We start from the raw sequence: 12,320 nt of genomic DNA, 5'->3' as shown, positions 1-12,320 counted from the left end.
ACATGAGTTCAAGTGTGCTGAAGTGCATTATCCTTCTATTTATGGGTTGAGGAGGGACTATGGGTAGTTATATGCATTATGTCAGAAAATAGCAGATATGATCAGTTTTTATAATAAGATTGTTCAAAAAAAAGTTTTCAAGTGATTTTAAATAAATATTTGAGTTAAATAATTCAGTTCAAATTTAAAATATGCAACTCGAATTATGTAAATAACTTGAATAATTCAAATAAAAATAAATTTAACAAGGATTTTGTTTTTATTACCATAAAAATAAATTTAGCTCTCCAACGTTTAGATATTATATAAACTTAGATTGTAAATCTAAAAAAAATTTTGAAAGTTAACCTTCAATATTTACAAAATTTGTTACTTTAGTTGTAATTAAAATCTAAAAATGAATCTCAAAATTAACAAATTTGTAAACCTAGAAAATGGTTGGGTTTATAAATTTGTTAATTTTGAGCTTCTTGTTTGGGTTTTAATTAGGATTAAAATGACAAATCTTGTAAACATTGAGGTTAAATTTATTAAATTTTTAGATTTAGGATAAAATTAATATAATGTGAAAGCATTGGAGGGCTAAATTTATTATTAAGGCAATAAAAACAAAATCCATGTTAGACTTTCATAACAGAAGAATGACTAAAATATTTAATTTCGAAAAGTTGAGTGACTAAAACGAGAAAATTAATAGTTGGGTGACCAAAATAGAACGGAATGAATAGTTGGGTGACTATTCTTGTACTTTTCCCAAACTATTAATACATATATATATGTATATAACTATTTTTATATTATAGATTATAATAAAAGTTAGGCTTAATGGTATAAAAGACCCTCGAACTTTTTCAAAAAATCAATTAAGTCCCTCCAACTTTTCTGCACCCAATTGAGCCCTTCAACTGAGAAAAATAATCAAATAAACCCTTTGACCAACGTTGAATGTTAAAAACTAATGGAACTGATGATGTAGTAGTTATGATTAGTTTAAATTGCTTCTAAAGTTTATTTTTCATAGAATTCAGTTATTAAGATAATAAATTTATAAATAAAACAATTCTCTCATTTATTTTTAGCTTTCTTCTTCAATTTCAAACTTCTTTTCAAAATGAAGAACTTTTCTTTTGTAAACCTAACCGCCGCCGCTCCCCATCTTGTTGCTGGTGAAGCTCATTTTGGTTCTTATTTTAACATTGGAATAAAGCCCTTTCTCCCATTCTTTCTCTTTCCCAAATAATTTTCTTTGATGGTATTAGAAACTTTGTGAATCTAGACCTTGAGTTCAAAATTCAATACACCTTCGTCGTCATCATTGATATCTAATTTTTTTTCTTTGTAAGTTCAATGCCTCGGAAGAATCAGAGGAACTGAGTGGAAAATTTCAATTACCCAACATGGAACAAGTTTGCACTCCTTTACTCGATTAATGGGTGAATGTATCCACTATAGGATTTTCTAATCAAATATGAGTTACAAAGAATTTTGACAACTTTTCTTGATTAGTGTTATTGTAGTTTTTTTAGGAAAACGGTTAGATTTGTTTGTCTACTTTTGTTAACTAGTCACTTTCTTGTTGTTTTGGGTTTTATACATTTGAAACATTTGCCTTTGGCTTAATGATTTGAGTTTTGTCAAAGGTATGATTTATGGTTTGTTTTTTGCTAAAAAATGACCATGCTAGTTGTTAACTTTAGCGGTGAGGGTGGAAACAGGTTTAGCAATAGTGAAGGAGTTGTTTTGGATGACTTTATCTCAGTTTCAAAATATGCTTTTTATAAGACACGTCTAAATTGTGTTGTCATCGTATGAAAGTAAAATAAATAGTTACATTCGAAATTAAAATATATATAACTTAGAAAATTCAATTATATTTAAATTCGTTAGAGCCCGCTCGGCTCGATCTGAGCCTGAATCTGAAAAATTCAGACCCAAAGAAATCTAAGTTCGAAATGTAGTCAGTACTATATCGGAAAACACATTGTTTTTTTTATTAGAATTGGTGCGCATTGGTCTTATAAAAAGCTTTATTTCCTCCTCTTTTGCAATTCATTTTTTTTTCATAAAACATTTTTGGATGTCAAAAATCTACATAGCAAAACTCAAACAGCTTTTCTCTTTGATCTCCGACACTAACCGTCAGATCGACTTAAATTTAAGGTATGTTCTTCTACTCGTCGATTGGTACTGATTCACTATACTGATTATCAAATCGTCACTTGAAACTCGTTGGAGGAACTTAAAAAAAAAACCCTTAACAACCTTGCACACTCAAATTTTGAGTCCAAAATTGACTTGAAATTCAAAATCAAATTTATTGATAACTTTGAAAGAAAATAACAATCTTTGGGTATTTCTTAAATACAAAGAAAAATATTTTTTGATTGCTCTATTTGGTTTGAATTTGATCCAAGAGCCATTTGACTTGATTTTGGATGGATGTGGATTGCTTCAAGTGTCGTGACAACTTGCTCTTGAAACGGATTTGGACCTCCTTTCTTCAATTGAAACGAATTGAAAGGTAACTTTCTTCATAAATGACTTTTGACTTCTTCTCCATGGTTGAGTTGGATTGGAATACGACTTTTCTTCTGAACTAATGTGGCATTCTTCATAATTTCTTCAAGATATTCGGTTTCTTATGAGAATATAACTGCCCCATTTGATCCAATTATTACACATATATGATTTCATCATTTTTACCATGATAATTTTGGTTTTGACCAACTGTAATCTTAACTTGACATGTGGCGCTTTCTAATTGGTTCGAAAAATTCGTTGTTTACAAGCTTAATGACTCAAATAAAAACTTTTGAATAGTTCGGTTACTTAAATGAAAATTTTCGAATAGTTCAGTATTCAAATTATATATATTTTTAATTAAGTGGCCAAAGCGAAAGTTTACCTACAATTTAGTGGCTAATGATGTAATTTACCCTTTAATTAAATAAAAAGTTGATATTTAAAAATAAAGTTTTAACTAATTTATTGTTAATAAACAAATAATTTCATTCATTATAAGATGATCATTCAGTTATAAGTATTATAATTAAACATCAATTTTGATAATGATATTAATAAAAAAGTTGACCATTTTACCTATAATTCATCGAGCAATAATTCTCTCGTTATTTTTGTCATTGATTCATTAATCCGGTCAATTTAATTAAAAAATTATTAAAAATTCATAAAAAAAAATTATAAAAAATCGTTCAATTAATTTGTATCAATTCAAGAATTAATTGACTTAATTTCTTATTTCGAATTGATATTCCAATTAATTTATTATCCAACTGATTCAACAAATTTATCAACTGATTCAACTGACCCACCTGAATTCAAAATGGTATTGCTTCTATTTTAAAGCAACCTTTCATATATATATATATCTATATATATATATAATATCTTTTAAAATACTATTAATAAATAAATAAATAAAATGGGAAAAAACGTTACAAACGATTCTCTTGTTTTCTACTCGGACACGATTAATTGAAAACGCCATCGGAAGCATCATTGAGCCGAATGGAAAATACCCATTTTTTTTAATATATATACATATTTCGGGTATTATTATTTTTATATTTAAAATATTTTATAAAATTTAAAACATAAAACAATTATTTTATTTTATTTTATTTATTTGAAAAATAATATTTTAATTATAAAATTTTCTAAAATATTTTAAAATATTCTAAACTCTGAAAAAAAAAATTTATGTCCAGAAATTTGAAAACGTTTGCGTATATTCTTAAGCAAATAGAAATTAAAAAACCCGAAACTATTCAGTACGTCGCCACGTGTCGTAAAAGTAAGCATTTTTCAGAGAGTCGCCAGCCGCCTTTTGGTCCTTTCGTTTACATTAGCTTACGTCTGAAGTCAAACGTCAAGAGTTTACTTTTTGAGGTAAATATATTATTATTATTTTTTAATAAAAAATAATTAATCGACCCGAAGGCCACTTCAATGGGTAGTCGTCTCCTTCATCAGCTATGGACTAAAAAACCTCAAAATCCAAACTCAGTTTCATTAAACCTTTCAAGCAATTCTAGACATCGTCGATTCCGATATCCATGGCTGGAAACTTCCATCAAATGGATACTCAATCGGCGGCGGAAAAGGCCGTTTCGGTTATCGGGTATGGGTACGATTTATGTAATGATTTAAGGTTATCGGCTTGTAAACCTGGTCCTTCCGGGTCTAGATTGATTGAACTTGACTCAGTGGTGAGTCGGGAACTGGTTTTTCCGGGTGGGGTTGCTGTTAAAAACGTGCCCAATTCGATTAAATGCGATAAGGGCGAGCGTACTAGGTTTCGTTCCGATGTTCTTTCGTTCAATCAGGTAATTTTTTTTTTGTTCATTTTTTTTCAATTCTTTTATATATTTGAATTATATAGTTATGGGAATTTCTGCAAATTTAATAATGATTCAAATTTTTTAATGAAATTTATACAATTTGCTACTGCATATAATGTAGAGTGACAAAGAAAAGCTTCTTTTTTACTATTTTATAATGAATTTTAGAAAAAAATTGATTCGTTCTTGTGAAACAGCATTCAATTGAGCTGTTATGTATATGTATATGGATATGGATATGGATATGGATATACGTATACATATATGTATATATGCCTATGTGTCTATGTGTATGTGTATATGCATGTACATACATATACATATATGTATATGTATATGTATATTTTTCTCATTTCTACTTTTGCTGTTTATTATGCATCTTTGTTCTTTCGAAGTTGTTCTGGAAATAATTGAGGCCGGAGTTCGAGTGTTTTCTTTAGTCTTTGCTTGACGGAATTTTCCGTTTCTCCGAATTTAACTTCTTGTTGGTTTCATTACGTGCTTAGATGTCGGAAAAGTTCAACCAAGATCTCTCATTATCCGGCAAGATACCTTCGGGTTTATTCAATGCCATGTTTGAGTTCAAGGGTTGCTGGCAAAAGGATGCCAGTTCTACAAAATGTCTTGCTTTCGACGGTTGGTTCATAACGCTGTACAATGTCGAGCTCGACAGAGCTCACATAACTTTGTCTGAGCGTGTAAAACAAGATGTGCCCGAGACATGGGACCCTACTGCCATTGCCGAGTAAGTACTTTTTTTTTTACGGATGTTGGGATCGTTTTTGCGTAAAAGACTTGCTTGGACTCGAAGTTTCGTATTTTGTAATGAATTGCAGTCCTCTTTTTTCGGATTATAACACCTGCAAAACAATCCCTGTTTTGTTCGTTTTTTTTTCTCAGGTTCATTGAAAAACACGGTACTCACATTATCGTTGGGGTTAAAATGGGAGGTAAAGATGTTATACACATAAAGCAATCAAACAATTCGAATCTCCACCCGAATGAAGTACAGAAAACTTTAAAGCAATTAGCTGATGAGAGGTTCTCAGAAAATGAAGAAGCTCCCGTATTCTCGGAAAAACCAAAGGTATAAACGATGCATGCATATTATCTGTTCTATTTTCGCACTCTATGGTAGTTAGACGAATTTCTGGGGAATGTTCACTTTGCACCTAATATATATGGAGTTTATGAAAAACTGTCGCCCATGAGGCTCGGGGAATAATGACAGTCCAACTTTGTTTATTTATTGCTTCAGGAAGAACCTTATATGCCGTGGGACCTTCAAGGCATGCCTGCTGCATCGATTAGGCCTCCCGTCGTTACTCGATCAAAGAATAATGTAAGTTTCTCGGTTACATGTACCGATTAAGAAATTCGGTAATGGTGATGACTCTTACATTTAACTTTGTAGGCTGTTGTGAATGTTTATATTCGGAGGGGAGGTGTCGATTATGGTCAAAGTCATAGTCAATGGCTTTCAACTATATCGCAGTCGCCCAATGTCATATCGATGAAATTCGTGCCTATTACTTCCCTACTGGGTGGTTCTCGAGGCAACGGATTTTTAAGCCATGCGGTGAATTTATACCTAAGATGTGAGTTTGCATAAATTTTTATACTTTCCGTTTTAAATTTTCCGACTGATAAAGAAAGTCGAATCTTTGAATGACTTAGTTCTATAAACCGAAAAAATTTCCCCATTGCTTGGATCATAGTGAGCTCATTCACATGTTTATACTTGATAAAATGTCGATGTACTATTACCGTGCAGATAAACCACCGATAGAGGAACTTCGTGAATTTCTCGAGTTTCAAGTACCCCGACAATGGGCTCCCGTATATGGCGATCTGCCTCTCGGTCTCAAGCGAAGAAAACAAGCATTGCCGTCGCTTCAGTTCACTTTTATGGGGCCTAAGCTTTATGTTAATACCGTTCCGGTATCGTATTGCACCACGATTTAACATTTTAGTTCATTACGATTGCTTGCTGCTTAAGTCAAAGTTTTATATTCACGGTTCTATTAAAGTCCCACATTTCCGACTTGTTCTCGAATCTGTCATTTACAGGTTGATACCGGAAACCGACCTGTGACGGGGATACGTTTATACTTGGAAGGTAAGAAGAACGACCATCTAGCAATCCATCTTCAGCATCTTTCGACTCTTCCTACAATCCTTCAGCTCTCGGATGACCACAATTACGAGCCTAACGACGAGCCACTTGGACGCGGGTACTTCGAGCCAGTCAAGTGGAGCATATTCTCGCATGTATACACTGCACCTATACAATACAATGGAAGCCACTTTGATGATACCGCTGCCATCGTAACCAAGGCTTGGTTTGAGGTAAAGTCTGTTGGGATGAGGAAAGTTCTATTCCTGAGGCTCGGGTTCTCCATGGTCAGTTTCTCTAAGATACGTCGATCCGAATGGGACGGACCCTCGACATTGTCACGGAAATCAGGAGTTTTCTCGATGTTGATCAGCACTAGGTTTAGTTCCGGACTGACTCAACCGGAGAAACCAACCAAAGTGGATTTAAATTCGGCTGTTTTCCCTGGAGGTCCACCTTTACCTCCAAAAGAACCGAAATTGATCAGCTTCGTTGACACGAACGAGACGGTAAGGGGTCCAGAGGACTTACCAGGATATTGGGTGGTTACCGGAGCTAAACTTTGTGTAGAAGGTGGCAAAATCTCAATCAAAGCCAAGTATTCATTGTTAACAATATTGTCTGAAGATAGTATGATGTTAATGTGAGAGAAACCATAAAAGTACTACGGAAACACTTAGACTAAAAGTCAGATTGTATTTTGCTCCCTTTACTTAAAAAATGGGCAATTAGTCCTTGTACAATGATCAGTTTGCTCTTTAATTTAACGTGTAGAGATTAATTTACCTATTTTTTAAGTAGAGGGGGCAAAATGCAATCCGACTCTTATTACAAGGGCCTCCATGATACTTTTACCAAGAGAAACCATATAATTCATATGCATTATTTGTGCCATTGTAAAAATATTACCATTTGCTTCATTTATTCCAAATTATAAGGTCATTCTTGTCAATTGTGTTTTATACAGAGTTAGTGAATCGAAAAGGTTGGGTCGGGTTCGAGTTCAAGTCAGGTCTGGATTATTCGAGTTTTAAAGTTTTCAAGTAATTTTAATTCGTGTGAGATCCAGGTTTGAGTTGTTATGAGTTTGTTTCATTTGGGTTTTCATGTTTTGGTCACTATAGATTTAAGATGTTTCGGGTTCAAGTTATTGGGTATTGTTGATTTTTTTTTAATAAAATCGAATTGTATCAATTTTGAAGTTGCATTAATTTGATTGGATTCTTGGGTTTGAACCAGAATCGGCAAATTTATGGTGAGTTTGGATGTGCGGTGCATTTACTTGCAGTTAGTGTAAAAACAGCGGTGGCGGTGAAATTAGATACTGAAGGGATATTGTAGCGTGGGACAAAAAGTAAACTAAACGCACCGCACCGCATCGCACCCAATCGCCCATCCAAACCCACCCTTAGTTTTATTTAAACTTAAATATAAGGCGTCAATAAAAATTGGCCTTCTAATTTTATTATTTTTCTCATTTAGGCACTTACAAATTATTTTTTTGTCAAAAATGGTGTCTTAACTATCAATTTGTTTCATTTTACCCTAATTCACAATATCAACCAATAAGAACTTATCATTTGGCACATTATTATCAAATGTTGTTACTTTTTTGGTAAAATGAGGTGGAATTGATAGTTTTTGTACCGTTTTCTAAAAAACAAAACTTTTGATATCTAAGTGAGAAAAAAGTATAATTTGAGGGTCAGTTAAGTCATTTTGTCGATGCTATCTTAAATATGACATAAAATATATCTAAAACAGATAAATCAAATTGTAAAGACGTGTATGTTTGTTATGTGGACAACTTGAATCTGATCACCCAAGCTACTCATGTGATAAGTACACATGTATTTACAATTTAATCTACATATTTTAAATATACTTCATGTTAGATTTGAATTTATATTTATTGTATAAATATTCACGACTAGATCATAAGTATCTTATTGATGAGATACTATTGAAGATTAAATTAGAACTTTTTTTCAAAATTTAGGGACTATTTAATATAAAAAACGACACTGGTTTTCAAGGACACATTAGTCCTTGAACTTTTTTTTTGTCTACATTAACCTCGAAACTTGGAAGCTTTTCACGATTTGGTGTCTGAATTTAGATTTTGTTAACAAATGATAATATGGCAGATTCTTTGAGTGCTATGTCATTATATCTTAATGCAATATAACTTCATGATCAAATTGAAAAAAAAATTGTCAAATTATAGGATTAATGTGGACAAAAATATTCAAGGACCAAATTAAAAAAAATACAAGTGCAAGTGCAAGACTAAATGTTGCCTTTATACCTTTCATTTTTTTGAGAGAAAAATAATCCAAAGTTACTAAACTATTAGCAAATTTACGTTTTGGTCACTCAACTTCAAAAATTTACAAAATCATCATCTAACTATTCAAAAGTTTTCATTTAAATTATTGGGTTGTTAAAATTGCTATGGTATAGTGTTCTTTGTTTGCACCGCCTGTACCAATTGAAAGCTCTCAATCCCCTTCTCTTCTACAGTTCAAAAAATTTATATCATGAAATAACTTTGAACGTTACAAATACTTAAAAATGTGAATAACTTTCTTCTTCGATTTCTAACATTGACTGTTATCGAATTGAATCTAAGGTATATTTTTCTAATCATCAATGGATATTGATTGTCAAATCGTCTGTTTAAAGCTTACTAGTCAGAGCTTTTTAAAAAAAAAATCTAATAGCCTAGTGACTTTAAAAACTTCCGAATAGTCTAGTAACTATTTTGTAATATTTTTAAGTTAAGTGACCAAAAAGTAAACTATAATAAGTAAATTATTTTGTAATCTAATAGCTTGGTCTAATTTACGAAATAAGAAACGCTTCGATTGCTGTTCTAGGGCTTTCCCATTTCTCAATTCTCCCTCAAATCTCTATAATATATACACACACACGCATACATAGTGTTAAAAACTATAGAAAAGGAAGAGCTTTACACCATTGAAATCAATGGCGACAGTACAGCAGCAACAACAAGAACAAGAACAACAGATCAAATCAACGGAGAAGAGAAAACCAGTGTTTGTGAAAGTGGACCATTTAAAGCCAGGTACCAAAGGCCATACCTTAATCGCTAAGGTCTTATCTTCAAACATGGTCCTTCAAAAAGGTCGAGCCGCTTCTCAACATCTCCGTCAAACCCGAATTGCAGAATGCCTTATCGGTGATGAAACCGGCACTGTCCTCTTCACTGCTCGTAATGATCAAGGTCCATTTTTTTAAAACCCAATTTTATTTTTTTTGCTTTTTATCTTAAGAATTTTTACGATTTACCAAAATGGGCATGTAAAAATTTTGATATTTTCTTTGGGTTTTTTTAAAAAGTTTTGGGGATTGTTTTAAGGATGAAATTAAGTGCCATTTTTTATGATACTGTGGATTTGATATGATGAAGGATCTTAGGTTTTTTTAGCTGTGATTAAGGGTTATTTTTGTATTGTGATTACAACTTTATGATTTCACTTATCTGATCTTAATTCTTCTCAAAAAGGGTAAAGCTTGGATCTTTAATTTGGGTTTTCTTTTTTCATTTTTGGCTTGTTTTAAAGATGGAAATTCAGTGCAATTTTTGATGATTTTTTATAACATTTTTGTTTTTGTTACTTGTTAGTGCAAGTGTGAATTTGGGTGCGGTGGTAAGGCACATTGAGTTTCGAACATAGGTTCCATAATCTCCGAACATGAACCCTGAAACGGAAATGAACAGTACCAAATAAATCTTTGTTTCTTTGTTTTTGTTAGTGCAAGTGTGAAATTTGGTTTCAGTGTTAAGTCGCATTGTACTTAAAAAGAGTGATAGAGCATAGGTTCGACAAGGCCCGAATATGGACTGTAAAACTGATATTACGATACCAAAAAATTGACTTGTTATTGGATGATGCATTTTGTTTCATCCTTGACACTAAAAGCTGTGATCTTTCATTTTGGTTTTTTATTTTTGGCTTGTTTTAAAGATGAAATCTATTGCATTCTTTTATGATATTTTTGTTTTCGTTAGTGCAAGTATGAATTTGGGTGCAGTGGTAAAGCACATTGCATAAATTCAAACCTTGGAGACTGACATTATTTGGAGGGGCAGTCACGAGCCCCGAACATGAACCCTGCAACAAAAATGTATTTGTGATTGAATGATACATTTTATTGATGCTAAAAGCTTTGTTCTTTCAATTTTTGGCTTGTTTAAAAGGTGAAATCCATTGCCATTTTTGATGATTTTCATGTGATCTTTGTTTATTTTTTTTGTTGAATTTGATATAATCGAAGAAAGGATCTTACTTTTTATCTTGTCAATTAGGAGTTATTTAGTATTCTGATAGTTGTTTGATTACATGAATTGAGTTCCTTATTGTGATTAATGTATTGTGATTGAATTGATTTACCATTGTTTGAGTTTCTTTTCTTTTGTTTAAAACCTGTTTCGGGTTTTCAATTTTGTTTATTATCAAGAGAAAGGTGCTCGAATCTGATCATGTTTGAATTATTTTGCAGTTGAGTTGATGAAGCCAGGTAATACCGTAATTCTTCGTAATGCAAAGATAGATATGTTTAAAGGTTCAATGAGGCTAGCTGTCGACAAATGGGGTCGTATCGAGGTCACCGAACCTGCTAACTTCGTCGTTAAAGAAGACAACAATCTCTCCCTTGTCGAGTACGAGTTGGTTAACGTTGTTGACGAAGTAGAGGCTGGTATGAACACCAATGACTAGATCCCAAACGAGTTGTTACGAAGTTGGCCTAATGATTCTTTTTTCACATAATGTCGGTACGGAAAACAAGGTTTTCATTGCGAAAAAGTGTCGGGTTTCGGTATACAAATCTTGCTTTGATTTGCTAGTCTTTATGCCATTGTATGTATGAAGAATACTATTTCTCTTATCTTGTGGTTAAATTGCATAGTTTTCAATTCGTATATGTCCATACCTTAGTGTTTTATATCGGCGGCGAAACGGATTAGCGATTATGATCGGTACTCCCAAGATCATTGCTTTGGATACGTCGTATACATCGAGATGTTCTCGGTTTATGGTAATTATCCCGTGATGCGAAGTTCGGTTTAGTTTCGGGAATAGGTATTTATTTTACATATTTGTATTGGACATCCATGCAAAAGGCCATTCGTGTTGGATTGCCGAAGTGTTCATATTTGAATGATTGGGGCAACTCTCTCTAAGTGGTCATGTAGTGTTAACGTCAGTCAGAACCAGTATTTGCATGAACATTTTCCGAACGTACTTTGGCCCCCTTTGAGACACTAGTGGGGAAGGTTCCATTGCTCGAAAAAGGTGTCGGAGTTTTTTTTAGGCATAATTGATAAATTTAACTCTCAATGTTTAAATTTTTTTTCACTTTGGTAATTTCTTTTAGTTAAATTTGGTCCTTCTAACTTTTTTAAAAAAGAGTCAAATTGTATTTTTTTAATCGAAATAATGACTAAAACATTAATTTTTAACTTGCATAATATTCCATGTGCACATAACGTAACTTGCAATTTTGGCCCTTCCAAAGAGTTATTTATTCAATTTAGACCTTTTAACAATTATTTTTTTAAATCTTTTCAGCTATAATAGATTAATTTTTCGGATTTCTATATCATGATGCTAAGTTGGATCTTATATATATAATAAATATTAAGTTTCAAAAAGTACATATCAAATTGATAAATTAAACAATAGGGTTATACAAGATTATCATCTGTTACTATATACAGAAATAATTACACCAAAAATTTTATTATTCAGTTGTAGATACTTTGTTCGAAATCTGAAATCGAGAGGAGATATTTTTCCACTGATGAAGCTCATTCT

General features: G+C 32.3%; 2 protein-coding genes across 2 annotated transcripts; both read left to right on the top strand.

Moving 5' to 3' along the window:
* The first annotated feature begins 3,895 nt into the window (after positions 1-3,895).
* LOC121218692 (MACPF domain-containing protein NSL1) lies at positions 3,896-7,429 on the top strand. Its single transcript, XM_041096307.1, has 7 exons — positions 3,896-4,346; positions 4,868-5,106; positions 5,262-5,448; positions 5,620-5,703; positions 5,776-5,959; positions 6,136-6,302; positions 6,432-7,429. The coding sequence occupies exons 1-7, from the start codon at positions 4,077-4,079 to the stop codon at positions 7,122-7,124; spliced, it is 1,824 nt and encodes a 607-aa protein (XP_040952241.1). The 5' UTR covers positions 3,896-4,076; the 3' UTR covers positions 7,125-7,429.
* A 1,814-nt stretch (positions 7,430-9,243) lies between these two features.
* Positions 9,244-11,419, top strand: LOC121203588 (uncharacterized protein At4g28440). Its single transcript, XM_041096308.1, has 2 exons — positions 9,244-9,724; positions 11,005-11,419. The coding sequence occupies exons 1-2, from the start codon at positions 9,466-9,468 to the stop codon at positions 11,220-11,222; spliced, it is 477 nt and encodes a 158-aa protein (XP_040952242.1). The 5' UTR covers positions 9,244-9,465; the 3' UTR covers positions 11,223-11,419.
* The last annotated feature ends 901 nt before the right edge of the window (positions 11,420-12,320 follow it).

The sequence above is a fragment of the Gossypium hirsutum genome, chromosome D06 (assembly GCF_007990345.1).
Source record: "Gossypium hirsutum isolate 1008001.06 chromosome D06, Gossypium_hirsutum_v2.1, whole genome shotgun sequence".
Taxonomy (NCBI): Eukaryota; Viridiplantae; Streptophyta; class Magnoliopsida; order Malvales; family Malvaceae; genus Gossypium; species Gossypium hirsutum.
This window is presented reverse-complemented; position numbering and strand designations above follow the sequence as displayed.